The 21,088-nt window shown below is 40.5% G+C and overlaps 1 protein-coding gene across 10 annotated transcripts in view; it reads right to left on the reverse strand.

Annotated features, from left to right (window-relative positions):
• Positions 1–5,783: 5,783 nt before the first annotated feature.
• The window catches only part of DIP2C (DIP2 acetate--CoA ligase C (putative)), a 280,542-nt gene continuing 265,237 nt past the window's right edge, over positions 5,784–21,088 (reverse strand). For all 10 annotated transcript variants that reach the window (XM_088150265.1, XM_088150274.1, XM_088150266.1 and 7 more), the window contains 5 exons: positions 18,326–18,383; positions 16,954–17,028; positions 16,115–16,289; positions 13,387–13,510; positions 5,784–9,540 (listed from right to left, as the gene is read on the reverse strand). In XM_088150265.1, coding sequence (XP_088006391.1) covers positions 9,288–9,540; positions 13,387–13,510; positions 16,115–16,289; positions 16,954–17,028; positions 18,326–18,383 — 685 coding nt within the window. In that variant the 3' untranslated portion in view covers positions 5,784–9,287. The remainder of the gene's footprint in view (positions 9,541–13,386; positions 13,511–16,114; positions 16,290–16,953; positions 17,029–18,325; positions 18,384–21,088) is intronic.

Genomic DNA, 21,088 nt, shown 5'->3' on the forward strand with positions numbered 1-21,088 from the left:
TAAAGCTGACAGTCTGCAGTTAATGCACATTGTGTTTGTTTCATTCCAAATCCATTGTGGTGGTGTATAGAGCCAAAGATGTTAGAATTGTGTCGATGTCCCAATATTTCTGGACCTGACTGTAGTCACGTGACGTGCTTTACAGCTGCATTGCTTAGCAATGGAGAGTCCAGTCCCAATTATCATTGTTAACCAAGGGTTCTCTACAAGAGAAAATCTTGTTGTTCACCTTTAAGTGCTGGCGAGACACATTTTCCATATTACACTTATTTCTGAAAGGCTGTATCATGGTGTCTGGCTTCTTAAATGTAGCTTATTTCACAAATGTATATGGTATTGTTGGTTGTCTTAAATTATCTACAAAGTAATTTCAGATCAAATTATTTGCACTGAGCTCCTACTGAAAATGGAGGGAATCTGTTACTCTTGACTTTTAAGTTCCCATTGATTTTTATTTTTAATATGCCTGAATTTAGCCCAGGAAGTTGTGAATTTTTGATGACTAACCAATCATGCATATTAGCTCTTTGTGGGATTGCTATTGTGAGTGACACTGAAAATAAAAAGATTTGTTGAAGATTCAACAGGATATGTTAGGACTAGTCATACAAATTCTTCATCGGCAGCCAGTTGGGTTGCAAAACCATAGCAAACAGAGAATCTTATGTATTTATAAGGTGAGTTTTTGAGCATATAAATACATGAAATTCAGCATATAAAGTGAAAATGAATGATTGTTTTGGAAGCATTACTTGAACATATGACATAAATCTCTTCTTTTGGGATTAGATATTGTTCCTGGACTTCCTTGCCATATAGCAGATTTGGTGGGGCTACTAGAGTGAAACCCCACTGTGTGAATGTAGCATGTACGTTACAATTGTGCATGCTTCAAATGTGATTTTGGAGAGGTGTTTCAGAAAGTGCAGCAATGTGAACACAGCATCTTTACTGGTCTTTATCTTTTTTCAGTTTTCTGATGAAACTTGAATGAGTCAACTGTAAAGTTGCAGCATTTTTAATGCAGTTCGTTAAAATAGTCATGTCCTTTTTCAGTCTCATTCAGAAATCTGGAAAAATGCAGCTCTTTTGAAGAAATGCTTTGAAGCTGGCTTCTGAATCATTTTTGAAGTATGCACAGCCCTATTATGCGTATACCATAAAGCATGGTTTCTTCAGCTTCTGTCCTCCCTGCAGGATCCTACTAACCCATCAGCTCAGACAGCTCATTCTCCTATTGTTATTTCAATGGATACTCAATTTTCTGTCACTTCATTGTCTTCAACATTCCATAAGGACTGGGCACTGATTTTTTGTTTTATTTTCAATCTAGAAACTGACATTTTTTACATACTTTTCTTCATTGGAACCTTCATAGGAAAGGTGGACAATTGGAGAGAAATACTTGGTCTCTAGAAGTCTCCAGTACTGCTTCTCTTTGAAGTAGAACATAGATGAATCGACTTCAAATGTTTGTGCCATTTTACTACACGTAGAGTGTGTAATACCAACCTTATCCTATATACGGGGATCCACCTAAGCGTGCAGTGGGCCAGATGTCATCCAAATGTATCAACTCAAGGGTGACTGTTCCATTTCTTTAGCAGGGGAGCAAGAAGTGAAAGGGCCAGTCTTGCTTCCATATCTCACTGCATGTCAAACGCAGCCTCCACATTTTATCCATATGTGCATGTAATGTCTGAAAGAGTATAGAAGTCACCTCTGAAAGTGTAAAATTGTTTGCATGCTGGCTAGTCTAATATAAAGCAGTTTCTGCTTGCTGTCTTACTGATTTTTTTTTAGATTTTTTATCCCACCTTTATTATTTTTATAAATAACTCAAGGCGGCGAACATATCTAATGCTCCTTCCTCCTTCTATTTTCCCCACAACAACCCTGTGAGGTGAGTTGGGCTGAGAGAAAGTGACAGGCCCAAAGTCGCCCAGCCAGCTTACATACACACACATACCCAAAGAAATTAGAAACTCTTGTAATTAAGGAAATTCCTTCAATTGAAACCATAGAAATATTTGAATTGGACTATTACATCCCACAGACGTGCTCTAAAAATAGTTACAAATTCCATAGACAGAAGGTGCCATTTTATAATTGTGCCTGTTAGTGGTTTCTGCACCAACACTTCCAACACAGAAGAGAGCCTCTTCTAGAATCTCTGTGTTTGCTATTAAAATGCATTTTTATCTCCCCTTAGTTCATTCAATTTTACCTCCACTAAGATCAGTGGGATAAAAGAAACATTAAGGTGCATAATGCATATGGGCAAGTTTTGTTTAATAAGAGAAGCTTTCATTTGAGAGTGCACAAAAGGTAGTGCTCTTGCACTGAATTAAGGGCACCAACAGTGAGTAAGTTCCCCCTTTGGAGACAACTGATTGAAGGTCAAGTGAAGGAACCTTTTTTTTTAATTATTTCCATCTTTTGAAATGCAATCAAATTCATTGTGCCAGGTTTAAAAGGTGACTTTATCATCAAGTTGTGAGACTCCACTGTAAGAGAAAAGGGGGGGAAATCTAGTAACTGATGTTTTTTCTCATCATTTAAAGCAAACAATTGTTTACTACGTTGGTCAGCAGATCCAGCCTGAGGAAGAGAAAGTAACAGATTGTAAGCTGATCGGAAAACCACACTCTTTTGTCCATGGGTTTCTTTATTTCCAACTTCCCCACTCACCCCACCCAAAGGTATTTTTAAAGGCTTATTGCATGATGAATAAAAGCCATTCAAAGTTACAGAGTCTTGTTAATTCTTTCTGGACCAACTTTCTCTCTGATCAGCTACCTTGGCCAGGGCACTTTGAAAGGAGCAGCATCATAATCCTGGGAACAGCAAGCTGAGCACGTGTGAGCTTCCCATCATGCATCTGGAAAATACTGCCTGCTTTCTGAGCAGCGGGATGGGAGGGGGAAACCATGATGTTTTGTCTATTGCAGAAGAAAAAGTGTCCCCCTCCTTCCATTCCTCCCCCCCAATAATGACCTGCCTAAATTTGGTAGCCACCAAATTCAGGTGACACTGTTTATGTTCATTACAAAAGAAAGCAGCATATGAGCTGTGATTAGCTTAACATGCTTTTTTGTAAACTCAAAAGAATTCCACTCCTGTCTTGCTACAATAGTGCTGACATCCCTGTGTGGTCCTCCTGCCTGCTCCCCCAACCCCGACCCAGCATCAAGTGAACTGCATCAAGTCCAGCTTCACAAAATTGTACCCATTTAATTTTCCAGGTGTGGCCAGCCAATATAATTGATGATTTTGACCACTAGATGGCACTCTGGTGTTTAACAAGCTGACCATCCCCAGAACTTGGCTTCAAAGGATGAGTTTCTTCAGGGCGACCTTCAAACATACTCAGGTGGAGGTGCTCAGATCAGGACCTTGAAGTAGAGTAGCCACATACCAACCAAAGCAATTGGCAATCAGTAGCCACACAGCTTGCGCCAGCTGAGTGAAGAGTTTCCCGTTTTGCTTTGAGCTATAAAAAATGTCATATCTTGTATGCCAGAATTGTGGACCATCTTTCCCATCAGGCTGTGACTCAGGAGGCAATCAGAGCTTCCTGGTTCCTATATAGCTCTGGAAACTGGGCCTTGCAGAAAGGGGCCAGTTCTGGGGGGGAAAAGTTCTCTTAACTTTATAGTTAACCCCAGCTTTGCCAGTAACATCAGCTACTGCTCATGCTTTGAAATAGGTAGCCAAAGAAAGTGGATGTCATGAGTGGCCTACCCTAACTGTGTTCTTCTCACAGCTTCCATAATCTTGGTAGTGCTACCAGATAACCTAAAACTACCGTGATTAGCTTAAAAATACATATCCAATTATGCTGAAACACAGCAGTGCTTCATGTGATCATGTTCTTTGATTCAATGTAAGTAAAAGCCGCCACTTTGGCCAACCGGCTAGCCTTCCAGATGTGGTCTTGTGCACATCATGCAAACTGAAGCCTACTTCTGGAAGTCTACTGGGTGGCCAAAGGGCTGTTCTAGGGCATATGTCTACAGTAGGTAAACCGAGCTCACACATCAATTAATTATGGAAGTAAACAAGATACTTTGCTCTCAGGATCCAGGCAAACGTTTCCCTGCATTGTTCTACTAGCATTCCCACTGAATTTAAGAGGATTTATTTTACAAATTCAAGGGAGAAGAGAATGTGGGATACATTCTTGGAGGGTATGGCGTCCTTGCACTTAGAGACAAGATGGTCCTCCTGTGCAATTCTCTCTCCAGCAGTCTGCAGCCTCCCATGTTTCCAGTGACTTCCCAGGGAAGCCTTAATCAGAAAGGCCTACTAGGGGTCTTTCCAGGAGCAATGTGACCCTCCTTGCTAAGAACAGCCCTATCCTGTGGAGAAGCTGCTGATTCCTCCCCCCCCCCCAATCTCTTAGCAACAAATCCTGGTGGAGAGTTTTGAAAAGCTGGACTCAGCTCTAAACTGTACAGCTGGAAATCTGTTTTTTAAGACTTCCTACATTTGTGCTCAACAAATTCCATTGCTATTTAACATTAAATATTACTTTACATCAGTGTCACATTCTTCTGAATATTGTCTGTTGGGCACCAAATGCTGAAAGAAAACAACACTTGTCAAATGGAAGTATAAATATTGACACTCTCACTTGGGGAACAATTGGAAAACATTTAGCAGGAACACATATGTAAAAGAATACTCTGACGATAAATTTCTATTTTTCATTTATAAAGAAAAAAAGCAACCTAGACATTGAATTAATCGGTTTACTCTAAAACATTTCAGAAAGAGGAATGATGCAGGAAATGCCTTCTTATTCTGGGCTAATGGTCTATCTAGACGAGGGTGATTTTCTTTATGGCCTTGAAATGCCAAGTATTTAATATGGGCTGCCTTAAGCATGCAGATGTGCTCTATCTCCAAGCTACGGGTCTGTGGCCTGCTTAACTCTGCTAGTGTATGCTTACAGAGTGAGCGCATTGCATTTGCAGTTTATGCAGGAAGGATACTCGACCTTTTTGGGAATACCATGAGTAAGGAGAGCAAATACAATCCTAATTCAGAATTAGCATTCATTAAGGAACACTGGTAATTCTGTTAGATCAGTTTTTTTCAAACGTGGCAACTTGGAGATGTGTGGACTTCCACTCATGCTGGCTGGGGAATTCTGGGAGTTGAAGTCCATACATCTTCAAGTTGCCACGTTTAAAAAATATTGTATTAGATGAAATGATGCAATGGCCAAGAAATACCTTAGCCTTCTGAGTACCTTAGTCTTTGGACAAGACCTTATCTCGTCCCACCAAAAATGGTTTTCAGTCAGGCTGTTAAGGCATTAAGCTGGCTGCTCTTCTATTGGTTGCAATCTTAGCATTTATACATTAATACCTTGAATTTTCTGGTTTTTTTCCTTCTCCCTGCTGAACTTTCACGCTTTCAGTTTTACACTGTGATTTTATTGGATGGTTTAATGTTTTAATATTTTTTACTATTTGTCAAGACACCTTGAAAAATACTCAAGAAATAAAGTGCGTGTATATATAAAATCAGAAGAATATGTTAGCTCACCAACTTGTCTTAAATGCACAATTAAATCCAGCCTATATTTGCAACCCATAAATTGGATATTTGCCTTTGGGGTATATTTATCACATGTGAAATTATTTCAAAACAACTAAAAGTTGTGCCTTTTAAAAAAATCAGGAAAATATGCGTGGTGAGGCAGAGCTCTGGAAAACCTTTAAAAACCGACAGAACCCTTTTAGTAATTAAACAAACAAACAAACAAAAAACAATTATTTTCAGAGCAACAAAAATAAAAGCTTTTATTCGTTCATTTGAATATAAAACAGGCGTTATCACAGATGTACAAAGCGTACTGGTGTTTTAACATACAAGAAGGTTGCTGTTTGTTTGCACATAAAAATTTTTTTTTGGAACTGTGATTGGCTGAGTTACATGGATGTCTCTAACCAGTCACCACACTCTATGAAATAACGCTGCTAACATTCAACTGATAAAAGGGACAGTCTTCCCTTGGGTAAAGTGTCAAGCAGGATTAAATATATATAATAAACGAGCACCATGAGGAATCTGCTCCTGTTGCTTAGTTTTGTGTTTCAATGTTCACTGTGAACCCTCCTCCTTCGTTCATTTGGGGTTTTTTTCTCTTTCTTTTCAGGTGTGCATCAGGTTGATTACATGATTTTGTCTGACTCCAAAAGCACAAGGTCACAAGACAAACAGTTTATACATTCTCATGAATGGTTTATCTACAGTACAATTTCTAATACAGAGCAATCTTTCCTTATTGCTGAATCTGATGGTTACATGTCTTTCTTTCCTCTCCACTTGCATGACAAAACTAGGATATTCAGTTCATCATTTACCGTCTTAATGTTTAGAGTTGAAACAACCAGCAATGGCAGGTTGCCGAAGCGATCAGTGATTAACTGTGCTGTACGACTGCATTGCAGTCCTTCTCACTTCCCCAGGAGTGGAAAGTTGTCTTAGTGAAGGTTAAAAGTGATGCTTCCACAAAGCGACAGCTGGATTTGCGTGAGCAGTAGCAGGGACATCACACGTTAGTTCATACACGGCAATTAGGCTCATAATCAAGTTGTCTGAACTTTGCGGCAACTTGACCTTCTAAAGGAATAAAAACGGATCGTACTTTTGATGCGCCCACATGGAATGATGTGACAGAAGGCTTCACTATGGAGTGGTCTTTGGAACATGAGAAGTATTCACAGGGCAAAGAAAATCTGGAAAAGGTTCAACTGAAACTTAAAATGCAAAAAGAGGCTGCAGTTGTGAGATGCTCTGTATTGTACATGCAAGCTAAAAAATGTCCCTTTTCTTTAAGTACTCCCTCCCATTAAAGAAAAAAAAAAGGCTTGACTGGAACCAAACGAAACCTGCAAAGGTGGATCAAAATAATTCCGTCCTATATGTGATATAAAGATCCCGCGGTGCTTGTCCTGCAACTCTCTTATGCATGCATATTCTAATGAATGTTAGCAATTATTTTGAACCTGTGAAAAAAAGGAACCACCAAAAAAAGGCGTTCTTACTCCTGTTTAATCTTCTTCCTCTTATCAGACACTGGTTGACCTGGTGACTGCTATAGGAAAATGAAATCAACAAAGAAGACAAGGAAGAAACCAGAAACGGAAGAGGCGGTTTACCCAATGAAATTTGAGATGGCAAAAAGGCGAGCAAGAGGGAGGGAGGGAGGGAAAGGCAGCTGTGATTCATAATCCTCCCCCCCCCCCCCGCTCTCTCGGCAGATTCCCTTTGGAACTGAAGGATGGCATTGCAACATTTGAATTTCAGTTCCTCAGTTTGACACACGTTAGCAGTTGCACCAAGCTAAGCCAAATCGTTTAGAGGAGGTTTCTGGTTATTGTCTAATAACAAATAAGAGACTTTTTCAAAACAACAACTTTCTACAAAGTGTTAAATAGATGGATCAGCACTCTCCCATTGCCCAAACTAAACCAGACAGCAGAGAGATGAGTGGGGAAACTCTTTTCTTTTCTTTTTTTACAAAAAATCTTGTGCAAAATGACCACCAAAAAGCAAACAGAAATTATCTTTACCACAAGAAAAAAAATCAGTAAAAAGTATTAACAAAAACAAAAGATGAACTCAAAAAAAGATGACCAATTTTGTGCAACAATATTATGCAGCTAAGGAAAACAGTGCTATACTTCAGACCTGCCTTTTCTAACATCTAAGAAGTGTATGAACATACATGCCAACATTTATGGTCACCTCCACAGTAAAGAAAAGAATCCTTTGTAGTGCACTGTTCAAGTCTTTGGCCGCCAGTCGATCCTGCCCTGGGAAGAGTCATCAAAAGCAGGTTCTGTTGTGGTTCCCATAAGACTTTGCGTTAGTCGTCCTGCCAGGGGCCTCCCGCTGCCTCGGCTCTTCCCGACAGACTCGCCAAGACGTCGGGGCCCTTCCAATTCAGGCTGTCCTCGCGAGGGCTGCGGCACCATCTGAGGAAGAGGATGGTGGAGGAGAGGGCAGGGCGGATGCGCAAGGGCCCTTGCGGAGAGCTAGAGGAGGCAGCTCGGGGGAACCGCCAGCCGGGGGACCGGGGGGCTCCCCCCAGCCCCTGAAAGGAGGCGCTCCTCCGCCTGCCCTTTGTGCAAGCAAGACAGCAAGACTGCGACCTTGAAATCAACTCACTGCCCTACAAGTGGCAGCAAATTTTCACTTGCTGGTATATGGAAGATTCTTTTAGGCGGGGATACTGAGCAATTCAGAACTGCTTTTGTCCTAAAAGTTTGTGAATAATGTTTATTATCTACAGTGGGAAAAGAGACACCATGCAAGTGACGAGTACTGCATCCTTTTAAAACTTTAAACTCTTTTTTTGTCATTAGTGAATTTATATTTCATATATATATATTTTTGATGTGATACTATCCACTCAAGATAATACAACCTTTTGTTTTTATATTAGCAAACATTACAAGAGCTTAATATTCTTGAATGTTTCTCTTTTATACTTCTAAAGAGATCAAAATAAATTAAAGGTTTTGTACATAATTACAGAAGTAGTTAACTTATTTTATCTTTTTAGCTTAGTACAAAGATATCTGCAAGTTCATTGCCGAAATACACCTTATTTATAAAGATCTGTTCATTCTAACACTAATAATCAAAGGCTCTTTTCACCTTTGAACCTCAGCATTTCCAGGAGAGAAAGCTGTTAAAAACTCTAATTTGAGAAGGTGCTGTTTTGAGTATTTTTCTCGTACCTCAATGTAGCTTCCTAAGCGAATGGAATAGAAAATGGCTTAAAATTAGTAATGGATCCATAGTGGGAGAAGTTTGTTTTTATATGGACATTTTAAAAACAAGCAAACCAAAACAATTCAGTCATATTATGAGCTGTTCAAAAATATCCATGGGTGGGTGGGTGGTAGGTAGGTAGGGGCAGATTAAAAAAAAATAGCTAGTTCAGTTTAACATAAGATACAAAGCCATATTACTTAGAAAGCAGTATTCATCCCAATAAGCAAAAAATAATCTTATTTTAAAAAGTCTAGTAATGGGCTTTCCAACAAACCGAAGGCAGTACCCCAAAGTCCTTCTGTGCTAAAATGTAGTGGTAAAAGAAACACATTTCACATTTTTATGTCCTGCCCATAATGAGTGCTTCAATAAGTCCTAAGAGAAAGAGTTCCATTCTGAAGAGCGCCACTTGTACATTGTTTAGTGTACATTAAAAAAGTGTTTTATACATCTAGAGTCAAGTCCATGGAAGCCTTAAAGATACAAGACTACATGTTATAGGCCACATAGATCGGATCTAACTGGTCTGCCAAAAATCCATCTCGTAGGTGCATTCGCTGCTTCTCTCCACGGGAGTTGATAGGGATGACCCCAACGTCCACCACCACCACGACCCCAACAATCAGATAGTGCTCCTCCAGAACCACGTTGGTGACCAAAGGAACCAGGTCTAAGGCTTCTTGCTCTGATCCATCCAGTTCGACGACAACGACCAACAAGTTTGTCCAGGTAAACACCGCACTGGAAGGTGATGAGGAAAATTATATCAATACACTCCATGCATGGGAGGGTAGCCAAAATAATCATTGTGCTACTTTGGAAGGATAATTCTAACCTGTAAAAATGGATTAACAATATATGTCTACATCAACTTTGAAATGGACCTTTTTATGGAGGGGCAAAGAAGAGGACTTTCAATCAGTTTGGTCAAATTTCTGGAGTTGTTCAGTGACATAAATTTCCAGGCAATTTATTTATTTATTTATACTAAAAAAACCTTAATATCATAGACGGTGTTTATATTTGTGATTCTATTAAACTATTTGGTTTGGTAAAACGTTTTCCATCTTTCATTAATAAAGCAAAAAAAAAGAAAAGAAAAAAGCAATGTACGCATTGAATTCATCAGTTCATGTTAAAATGTAAACCAATTTGTTTAATCTGTAATGTAGAGCTTATGGTGGCTATATTCTTTTCTGAAATTGTTCTCAACCGCCTCTTTTGGAAAAATATGCAAGTCACTTTCTTGAATGGAAATGGTGATGCAAATGAAAAATAAATATATTCCTGGTACCTGAAACCTTGATGAGCTGTTTAAATCACCAATCCTGTGGGCATTTCTGCTCTTCTGAATACCTACATGACTTTTTGAAATCCTCATAAATGACTAAAGCACCTCTTTCATTCATTCAATTAATATGGGTGCCCAATTTACAAATGTGACTCTGGGCAGCTAACAAAAACAACAAATAAGGATATCAGGCAAAAAACCTAAATACGCATCATGTTCCAGACAGCCTCATGTGCCCTGGCCCTTGAGGGAAAATCCAGGTCTTCAGTGCCTTATGAAAGGCCGGCACGGTCAGGGCCATCTGGATCTCAGACAGCATGCTATTCCCCAGAGCAGACACTGCAACCGAGAAGTCATGTTTCTTGGGTCCCATTAGATGACACTGTTTAAGAGAGAGGACTCAGACCGTGGCCATCTTGTTCAATCTTTTGGAATGGGCCAAAATAATAAGAAATAGGTGATACCACAAATAACTTGGTCCTGCACCATGAAAGTCTTTGTAAGTAATAACCAGCACTTCAAATTGCACCTACTGGAAGCCAGTGTAGCTCATGAAGTAATAGTGTCACATGGGAATACCATGCTGTGCCCATAATTAGCCACGCCTCTATATTCTGAACCAGTTGCAACTTCCAAGGGTTTTTCAAGGGTAGCACAATGTAAAATACACTGTAGTAATCCAACCAGGAGGTGACCAAGGCATGAATGACCATGAGCAGGGCCTCCTGACTCAGGAGTGGGCACAACTGCCACACAAGATAGATTTATGCAAAGGCCCTCCTGGCCAGGGCTACCATCTGCTCTTTGAGCAGGGGTTGAGAGTCCAGGAGGACCCTCAAATTGCTACCCCATCCAGAACTAATGATTGAAAGTCCACAAATCTGGGGAGCCTAGAAACCACAGCCCCTCGGTCTGGCTAGACTTATTTTACTGAAAGCAATGAACTTAAGTTTATTGTGATTAAGTGAGGTCCCATAATTTTCAGGGCGCCTACTTTTAAACCTATACGGTTGTGTTTCCCAATTTGTGTGCCATGGCGCCCCAGAGCACCACAGCAAACTCACAGGGATACTGCAAGACATTTTACTATTACAGAGCCATTTATTAAGCACACAGCTAGAGGCACTGCGAAAAATTACTAAGATGCTAAGAGCACTGTGAACTGAGAAAGTTTGTGAACCTGTGCTGTATGGCTCAGGGAGAGAAGGAATGGTAGTAAGTGCATTCTGTATGGCTGGCCTCTCAGTGTTACGATGCACCCCGAAGCATTTGGGTGGGGAGGGGTCAAATAATGAAAGTAGCATCATGCCATCAAGACACAAGCTCTGCCTCTTTTGGATATCCACTGTGATGTCATGCGCATATATGAAAGGGCTGGAGTTTGTGTCCTGATGATAAAGGAGAATTTTCCTTGGGGTATGTTTGAACTGAAGGTGAGGACAAAATTACACTGAAGCACTAAATGATACATTTACAGATTCGGTCCCATAGGTGGAATCAAGAACTCTAAAGAGGGGTGGAGTTACAAGCCCGCTTTATACACTTATGCAAATTATTCTTTTGATGGTTAAAATAATAGCTATAGATAGCCATTAGTCATGTAACAGGATATAGTATTAAATGTGATAAGGTTAATCTTCCTGACTGGATTAATTCATAGGTGCACTGGAAAGTATAATAAGGGATGAAAAGATTGAGGCAAATGCCCTCTATACAATGGATCCTTTGGATTAGACAAAGGGGCCTAACAACCGTGACTAAAGTTGCTATTTTACCATAGCCATAGCTATCTAAAGACCCTGAGTTCTCAGCATTAATTCTTAATTCTCCTGTGTGTAGTCTTGCATTCCTGCAGTTAACATTTTCACTTATCTCGTTAGCTCCTATTACATCCAGTGCACCTGAGAATTCCAAGTGCTTGATTTTTTAGCTGAGCTAGCGATACTGTTTATACAGATAAATTTGTGTGGATTAGGGTCCAGATCTGGATTTTCTCCTACAATGATAAAAGCTTCCAATCCTGCAGATGTCTCCAAAAAGGAAAGACTACAGGTAGTCCTTGAGTTACAACTGCAACTGGGACCGGGATTGCCGTTGCTAAGTGATGCAGTCATAAAGTGTGATGTCACGTGACTGCATCACTTAGCGACAGCAATCCAGGCAGTCCTGGTTGTCATCATAACCCAAGACGTGCGCGTCATTAAGCAGGAAGCAGAGGGAGTCCCAAGTAAGGAGCACGGGGGTGCCACAGGGGAATGGGGGAGGCCTTGGGAGGCCTGGCGCAAGCTGTGCGCAAGTCAGGGAAGGGGATGCTTGGTGTGGAGCTCAGAAAGGCTGGGGAATGAGAGTGGGGGTGCATGCGACTGCAGGGAGGCTGGGTAAAGAGGGCACAGGGTGTGTGTGTGCAAGTGCAGGGAGGCCAAGGAAAGAGGGCGCAGGGTAAGTGTGTACATGTGTGTGATTGCAGGGAGGCCATGGAAAGGGCATAGGGTACGTGCGTGCGTGTGACTGTAGGGAGGCCATGGAAAGAGGGCACAGGGTGAGTGTGATCACAGGGAGGCCAAGGAAAGTGGGCGTGAAGTATGTGGGTACGTGTGTGCAAGCACAAGGAGGCCAGGGAAAGAGGGCACGGAGTGTGTGCAAGCGAAGGGGGGAAGGAGGGTGTGGAGCATGTGAGTGAAGTAAGGCCTGGTGGGGGAGACTTACCCCAGCAGCTTGCGACCTTCCTTGCTAGCTTCCCATTGACTTTGCTTGGGGGAAGCCAGCAGGGAAAGGCGCAAATGGCAATCACGTGACCACAGGACATTGCAACTGGTCATAACTGCAAACTGGTTGCCAGGCACACAAATTTTGTTTACATGACCGCAGGGGCACTGCAACAGCTGGAACTTTGAGGACTGGTCATAAGTCCCTTCGTGCAGCACCTCTGTAACTTTGAATGGTCACTGAACAAATAGTAGTAACTCAAGGACTACCTGAACAATATCTGAGCTGCAAATCACCAGGCCATCAGCTTTTGCAGCCTAGATATGGTAATCTAGAAAAGGGAGAATTGCACTTACAGGGTTCGTGTGATGAGGAACCCTCTTTTAGGACCTTGTTCCAAGACCTGACACTCTAGAACCAGATAGGTAAGGACCCAGACAGACCGAGTTATACTTCTCCATCCCATATCAATTCTATTCTTGTGCAGGTGAATCTGATCCAAGTGAAGTTGGATCCAGTCCAAAGAGAGGTATGGCATTGTTCATACAAATGCAGGCATTTACACAGCGAAACCTGTACCAAATACTTACCATTCCGTAATGCTTTTGTGCGCTCTAATTACTGACGTCTCTATATCTATGGGATGATACCGCATTCCTCGTAATTCCATGGCTTCATCTAATGCACCTACCACGTAAAGTGCATCGTGTCGTTCTGGTACCAAAAGAGGGAAAAGGAAAACAGAAATAGCTCATTATACAAAACCACATCAGTAACATAAAAGTTATCTGACACTGATTTTACAGTCCTTTTCTTTAGGAAAAGCTTTTCCCAACCTGGCTTAGAATTCTGGGAACTGTAGTCTCTCAATCTCTCTGGAGAATGTATTTATATTAGGGGTGGGGTAGGCTGGTTCTGTTCCACTTTCTTATACATGGTTTCAAGATTACATAATCAAGATGAAAGATACATTTTTTTAAAAAAAATGGGACTTGATTAAAAAGAAAAACAGCAATTAAAACAGCATAGTATTTATTTCCACCTCCATTCCTTCTTGATTTTTTTTTTCTCAAAGCAGCTCATTATGGCCCATAAAACAGTTAAACAGAAACAAAATAAATTTATAATAATCTCACACAAAATTAGTTAGGGTTTAAGCAGAACCAATAAGAATAAGGTTCAATAAGAACCAATTACAGGTAACAAAGCTTTGAAGATTGGGTTCTGCCATCAAGCCTGGGGCCCTGGTACAGTGGGTAAGCCCATTCCTTGGCTGTATGGAGAGAGTGGACGTTTGTTATGTGTTGTTGCCTGGCTGCTATTTTATGTTATTTATAACTTTAGCTTATTATTTTCATTTTGTTTTTAATTGTTAGCCACCCAGAGTCATGCAACTGAGATGGGCAGTCATAGAAAATACATACGTACACACATATATTCAAAAAAAATCTAGCTGAGAAAGAACACTTTTTACTACCCTCCTAAAAAGATGGCAGTCATTGCCACAGAAACCAAGTAAGACAAGTACTTGTTAAAAGAAACTGGGCAAATCTTTTCCTTTTCCTGGGATCTGAAATCTGCAAAACGGGCAAAGCATTCCTGTCAGGTGCCTCTTTGCTAACACCCCCGACTTTAAGTGTTTGCCTACCTACATTCAGGAGCTGAGGAACGAAAGGGCTTCCCCAGATGATCTCAGAGAAAGAGTCAGCCGATAAAGCCAATGGTGTCACTGGGTCAGAACTCTTGACACAGAGAACTAGGGCCTTTACCCAACTGAATGAGCCAGGCCCCTCAAATAACATATATTATAGATACAGAGGTAGAGATAGAGACAGACAGATACACAGACAGATAGAGTCACTGCACTCACTAAAGGGCCATTAAGGTCAGAGACTAAGTTTATACAATTGCACCATCTTAAATATTAAGTCTGAATTCTGGGGCCATGAGAGAATACCTCCCTGTGCATTAACTTCTGGTCAATTATCAGTGGATGATACACAGACACTTGTGCACACATACACTCCAACTGTTTTAACTGGATGCTATTTGTGATTTTTAAAACAGGAAATGGTATATAAATATTTTAAATTATTAAACACACAAGCAAATACCCACACTAACATCTGGGAAAAAGAAAAGATGTACCCATGAAAACATCCTGACATCTCATTATAGTTAGTTTTCAAAACCAGCACTTCCATAACCATGTACAGATTAATTTTAAAAATGTATATTGATCTTGGCCATTTCAACATGAATTATAAGAAAATCTGATAAATACTTATTAACAGCCCAATTCATATGCCCAACAAAGAAAGTGCATATGAAGTAAATGCTTGGTTTAATGGACTTCGGTTTATCAACTTTAGATGAAACAATTTTTTCATCCAAATATCCCAAAATCACAAATTTCACTCTATCCAAAGTAGTCCATCTGATTCATATCACCTCAATCACCTGTGTTACGACATCATGACCTAAAGTGACAAAAATGATGTAAATGACATCATTTATAGACAATTGGGTTTCATGTATACCCCTTTATCCTCAAATAATCTGTTAAATTGTTTTACTGTATTCCATATATCACTAACTCAGGGTGAGCAACCTTTTGCTAGGCACCTCTCACACTTAATACCCTTTTAGGGTGATGAAAGCTGTGATAAGCAAGGCAGCCGTGGAAAGCGGGTGGAACTATGTCACACATTTGGATGGAGCCATGATTTCTATTATTTCTGTTTTGGAGGGAGAAGGATTAAATTGTTATGCCTGTTTTAGGACTTTCACAACTTGGTTTCTGAGGCCCATACTTGGTTTTTGACTGGCATGCTGGGGGTTGAACTCTGAAACAACATAAATGTGGCCTGGAAACAAACTAGATTTGATTTGATTTTACATTTAATGAAAATTTAATAGAGTTAACATTATTATTCCCCAAGACAGCTTGTTTAGTAATTATATTCTTATCTCACATTGAAAATTACAATTTGGGGCAATTCTTTGAGTTTTGTTGGGGAGGCACACAAAGCAATAGTCTCAGACAATACACCCCTGCATTACACATGTTGTGTACCTCATGAAAGTGCTATCAGAGATTTTGGAGAATGCAAGAACAGGGTCCACGCCTGCTGTAATGGCATCATGACTTCTCCTACCAAAAGCACATCATCCTTTCTACAGCCTGGGTATGGCTGCATAAACTGAAGTAAACAACAAAATGACTGAGAAAAGACTGCAGAATGTACAGCAACTATGTACCATTCTCCAAAAGCTGTGCTGGATATATCATTTTCAAAACTTAACCAGAGAACTTACCCCCATTTGCATCTGTGAGTTCTGTTCTCCTCAAGAATCCCAGGTACCCAGTTCGTGCCCAGATAGTTTGTGTGTCTCCAAAACTAAGTCTTGAGTTAAAATGATCTGATTGTAGGGATTCATCACCATAGATTGTAAAATATCCACTGGCGTTGTGAGCACTGTGAACCCATATCTACATGGAGCAGAAAAAAAATATGTTTAATTGGAGGAAAGTTTTTTGACAACATTTTGCTACAGACAATTTTAAACCTTTGGTCTTTCCAATACAGCCCTTCACGAAAAAGAACACTGATTCACTTTCAGATAACTTAAGTTCTAAGAGTCACTGTAGCCTCTGATGTGGGTCCCAATGGTTAGGGTGTCTCAAGACTGCCAGATTTTGCAAGATCTTGGCATTCTCACTTGGCATAACACAAGAGTTCAGGCAGAATCTTTTTTTTTTTTTTAAGCAGCAGTAAGCAACAGCCACCCAACAACCTTTGCAGTGGGATACTGCCAAAAATGGACAAAAAAAGATGCAAAAGTCTTCATCTGCAATCACATGCTCCAGGAACAAGAGATATTTTCCTGGAGTAGCAGCTGACTGAATATATCGAGTGGGGGGAGTGGGGGAGCAAACTCAGAAAAGGAATTAATGGTTCTTAACTATGACAATGCAAAGTAGTTACTAACTTGCCTACCACTGATTCCACACACCTACATAAAGCTGTGTGACACATACCTGCTAGACCTGGCTGTTTGCCATATGCTGCCCAAATAATGCTATGAGAAAAAGGAGTTGGATTGTAATCAATTCCTGTCATTCAGTACTGACCTTGGCACAGCGTGTGACTCACCTCTCCAAGATGAGAGTCGCCTAGGGGGCCCTTTGTTTCTGGATTAGCAATAATGATACGAACTCCGGGGAGGATCTATTGAAAGACAAAATGAGTCATATTTGGTCAGAAGCCAGGTTGTGTCTATATTGTTTCACACAAGAACAGAACTTTCCTAGCTCATTTCTGAAGTCTTTAAGAAACACAGCAGGCTTCACAAAGGAAAGAGGTTGGTGTAATTTCTCAGAGGAAAGTGACACGACACTCAGCTTTGTAAACTTCTTATTGTGAATTAGCTCTTCACTGAGGAGGATGAGTCATCAGTCTTGGTGTTTTCACTTGTGCCCTAAATGATCACCACCAGCAGTGTTAATGATGTGGAAAGCATACGGTAAGCACATATTCTGCATATATAAGGATCCAGATGCAATTTCTTACAAGGAGTTCCCTCAAGAATTATTGCCAATTAGCATAGACCAGAGATGGGTCTTCTGGGGCTCAGGTCCACATTCTTTTCAAAATGTGATAGTGGGGTGGTGGTGGTGAGAATTGTGGTGATCAGCTCCAAACCCCACATTTTCTGTTCGCTCTTCATCATCCAATTATTCTGTTTTCCACATATATTTTCTCTCTCTCTCTCTCTCTCTCTCTCTCTCACACACACACACACACACACACGCATCATAATGTGTCTATTGTCTCAGGAAGATAGAAGCTACATAGCATCAAACACTCTTTTCTTCTCTTTCTTCCACACCCATATAGTGACCTCCATTCTCACATTTTTTCTCCCATCTACATCCTCCCATTCACATTTCCCCCTAATCACAAAGTTTCCTTCCTCTCATTCATACATTTTATCTCATTCACATAGTTTTCATTCAGCTTTTCTATCGTGGAGGGTTGAGAAAAAGAGGCACTTCTTTCTTCCTGGGATAGTATGGAAAGAAAAACAGGATACACTAGACTCTCACAGTTACATGTGACCTTCAGACCACAGTTTGCCCACATGTGACATAGATAATATTGCTACAAATGGATGAAAGGTTTTGATATAAATAAGCCCTTCCCAACTTGAGGAAGTTCAGGTGGTTTAGAGGTAACTCCCAGAAGACCAAAGGCCATGCTTGAGATACCATCAAGAGAACAGTGCAAATATCGATCCTTCATATCAAGAAATCATACATCCTCCAATGAACTGACTCTAGTTTCACAAGCCCTAAGTTTCTAGAATTCAGGTGCTGTTAATTAGTAAGTTATTAATATGCATGATTCTGCAAGCTCTCACACAAGCACTTATGTAGATAATCATATGTATGCATGCACATATCCCCAACTTAAAATATTTGTTTAATCACTCCATTCAGATGGTTAAGAATGTTTACATTTTTACCTTTCCTGATTCCATGAGAGGCAAACTATGGGGGGATCCTCTTTCTACTAAACGCACTCTGAAAATAAAAATACATAGAACAATAATTATGAATTAATGCACAAAAACTGCAGCACCAGACATACATACAGAGCTACTGTTACTTTCAAGCACCTGAATTTCAGTTGGCTAGTTTGCCCAGTTGCTTCCTGTTTGCTGCAAAACCACTTTCCTGCTAGAAGGAAAATCCAGCTTTTGAAAATAAATCTGCAATCCTCTCCTTGCTTACTGGAAAGAGTTACTGAACACAATTTGATTTATTTTTAAGTTAGAGATGCACAAATTGAAATTCCAAGATGTACATAGCCCAAAAACCTTGTACTGTGGTCAACAGTGTTATTTAAATTAGACAACAACCTGATGCCTGCGTTGGTTAGCAGCAGGTCAATTTGAGTAGCAGGAAACAGAACTGGTGGGACCACTGTGCTTGGAGACAGGTTCCCATAGGGTGTGTGTGTGTGTGCTCTCCCTCCTCTTGTTCAGATTTCTGGGCAACCTGTGCTTAGTCCCTGGCACTTCTGGGTTGGCACTGTCCATTGCCCCTTCCCCCTTCTAGGTGCCTCTCCTAGAAAACCTTCAACAACAGATTTTGTGATGTTATGTTCAGAACTAGAGAGAGATGGCCAGCTGGCCATCTCTCATTTATCAGTTAAGAAAACAGATAAATCTGTGTCAGATCCCACACCAGCAGTTAGCAAACGACTGAGAAACATGGGTGTCCGTGGTCTTTGTGTGTGTGTGTGTATGTGAAAAGTCAAGATGGTATGCGCAACCACACAATTGAGGGCATGCCCTTTTTTATGTGCAGGCAATACTCCTGCTAAAAAATCTCAACCTTAACAAACTGAGTGAAATTGCTTTCTGTTAAAGCCAAGAGCTTGAGAAATGTTCATGAATCAGACTGAGGTGGCTAGCTCAGTGTTTCTCAACTCTGGCAACTTTAAGATGTATGGACTTCCAGAATTCCCCAGCCAGCATGCTTAACACATCTTTAAGATGCCAAGGTTGAAAAACACTGCACTAGATAAACACCCCTCACTGTGGTGCTCAACATAGCAAAAATTTTGCACTAAATTGTCATTCCTAAAGAGACAGGAGGACATTATTAAATACATTGGGAAGAGTGTTAATGGCATTTCATTAAAATTTGTTTAATATATTTAACTTAACTGAAATACAGTTTTGGCCTTGCGCCTCCCTTCGGCTCTTTCCTGGCTCTGCCTACTTATGGGAATTCAGCTGCAGAGGCCAATGATAGCCTTTAGCTTGAAAAAATTGAAATCAACTTGTATAATTAAGACTTTGGAGGGAGAAAACAGGGCAGGTCAAGGAAGGGAGGGTCTAAGAAAGTAGAACACCTGACAAAAGGAGAATTGTTGCTGCTGATTTTTTCACTGTACCTCAGCTGCATCAAGAGCTGCTCAATTCCTTTGCCTGGAGAGGCCATTAGTCCATGTGAAATTGCTTCCTGACTTTGTAGAATATGCAGCTTTTGTACATCAGAGGCAGAAAAGAGGAAGCTTGAGTAATTTATATTTATCTACTCTTTCAAAGTGGCAATCTCTCAGACAAATCAGTCTGAACAGTCGCCTTCTCTTTGCCATCCCTGTTATTCCTTTGAAAAATGACATTGAGTGGTTTTAATAACTATTTATTATATAGTACCTATTTATATAGCACTTTTCCCCCACAAAGCTAAAAGCTGTATGTAGGAGGTTACATGTAGCAGCCAGGCTGAAGAGATAGCACCTGCCACAGTCAAATCCCTGAGCTTTGTGGTGATTTGAACTTGAGATATGTTGGTTCAGAAATTCAATGCTGATTTCATTGTACCACCTGGGCTGTGTTCAAAACTGGCCTGAGAGATTTACAGAATAGAAGCTAAGAGGAGATGATCCCACATCTTTGAAAACAATCGAGAATATTTTATAATAGTTGTGTGGTGCTTTGGATTCAAAGGGGGAAAATGTGCTTCTGGGAGAAAATGAGTGCATAAGTAGCCCCTCTCAGCAACTTCTTAAACTCAGTGTGTCTTTTCTTGGGATTTGGGGACAGCCACATTATCCTGAGAAAAGACGTAGCTGCTTTAAAGAGTCGCTGAAAGATACTCTGTATTCCAAAGCCTTTTTCCCCCTTTGAGTCCAACACATTGCACAGCCCTATTCTAAGTCTTTCTCTCAACCATGTACCACTTGGCTTCAAACCAGTACTGATATTTCCAACGAGCACAGGGCAAACAGCTAAACCTTCCACTTAGTTCACGTAGAGAAAAGCGAGAGACCATCAAAAGTCATTTTGTTCTTTTAGTGGAATCTCTTAAACAGCTTCTACTTAGGTTCTACAAACATAATCACATGGAACACTGCATTTTTGCTTTCAGAAAGAATATTAATCAACAAAACGTTTATTCATCAAAGTCCCAAAACTCTCCTCTTACATCATCATATGCTTGGTCAGAGATGCACATGAGAATGAAGGCTGCAATTTCATGGACTTTTGACAAGCAGCCTTTAGTGCACCCATTGCTCCAAATGTCATTCCTACAGCAGGATAGACTGAGGGAGCAATGAAGAATGTGAGTTTGCCAGGACTACGAGGGAGGCTAGGAAGCTGCTACAGAGGGCACTGGCCATACTATGGGATGCTCATAGACGTGGGAAGAAAGAAGGTAGGAATATAGACAGTGGGTGAAAACCAGATAACAGTGGCTTATGAATTATGCAA

This window comes from Python bivittatus, unplaced genomic scaffold (assembly GCF_059951505.1).
Source record: "Python bivittatus isolate LINGU-HERP-01145 unplaced genomic scaffold, Pbiv_v1 ctg000610_np1212, whole genome shotgun sequence".
Taxonomy (NCBI): Eukaryota; Metazoa; Chordata; class Lepidosauria; order Squamata; family Pythonidae; genus Python; species Python bivittatus.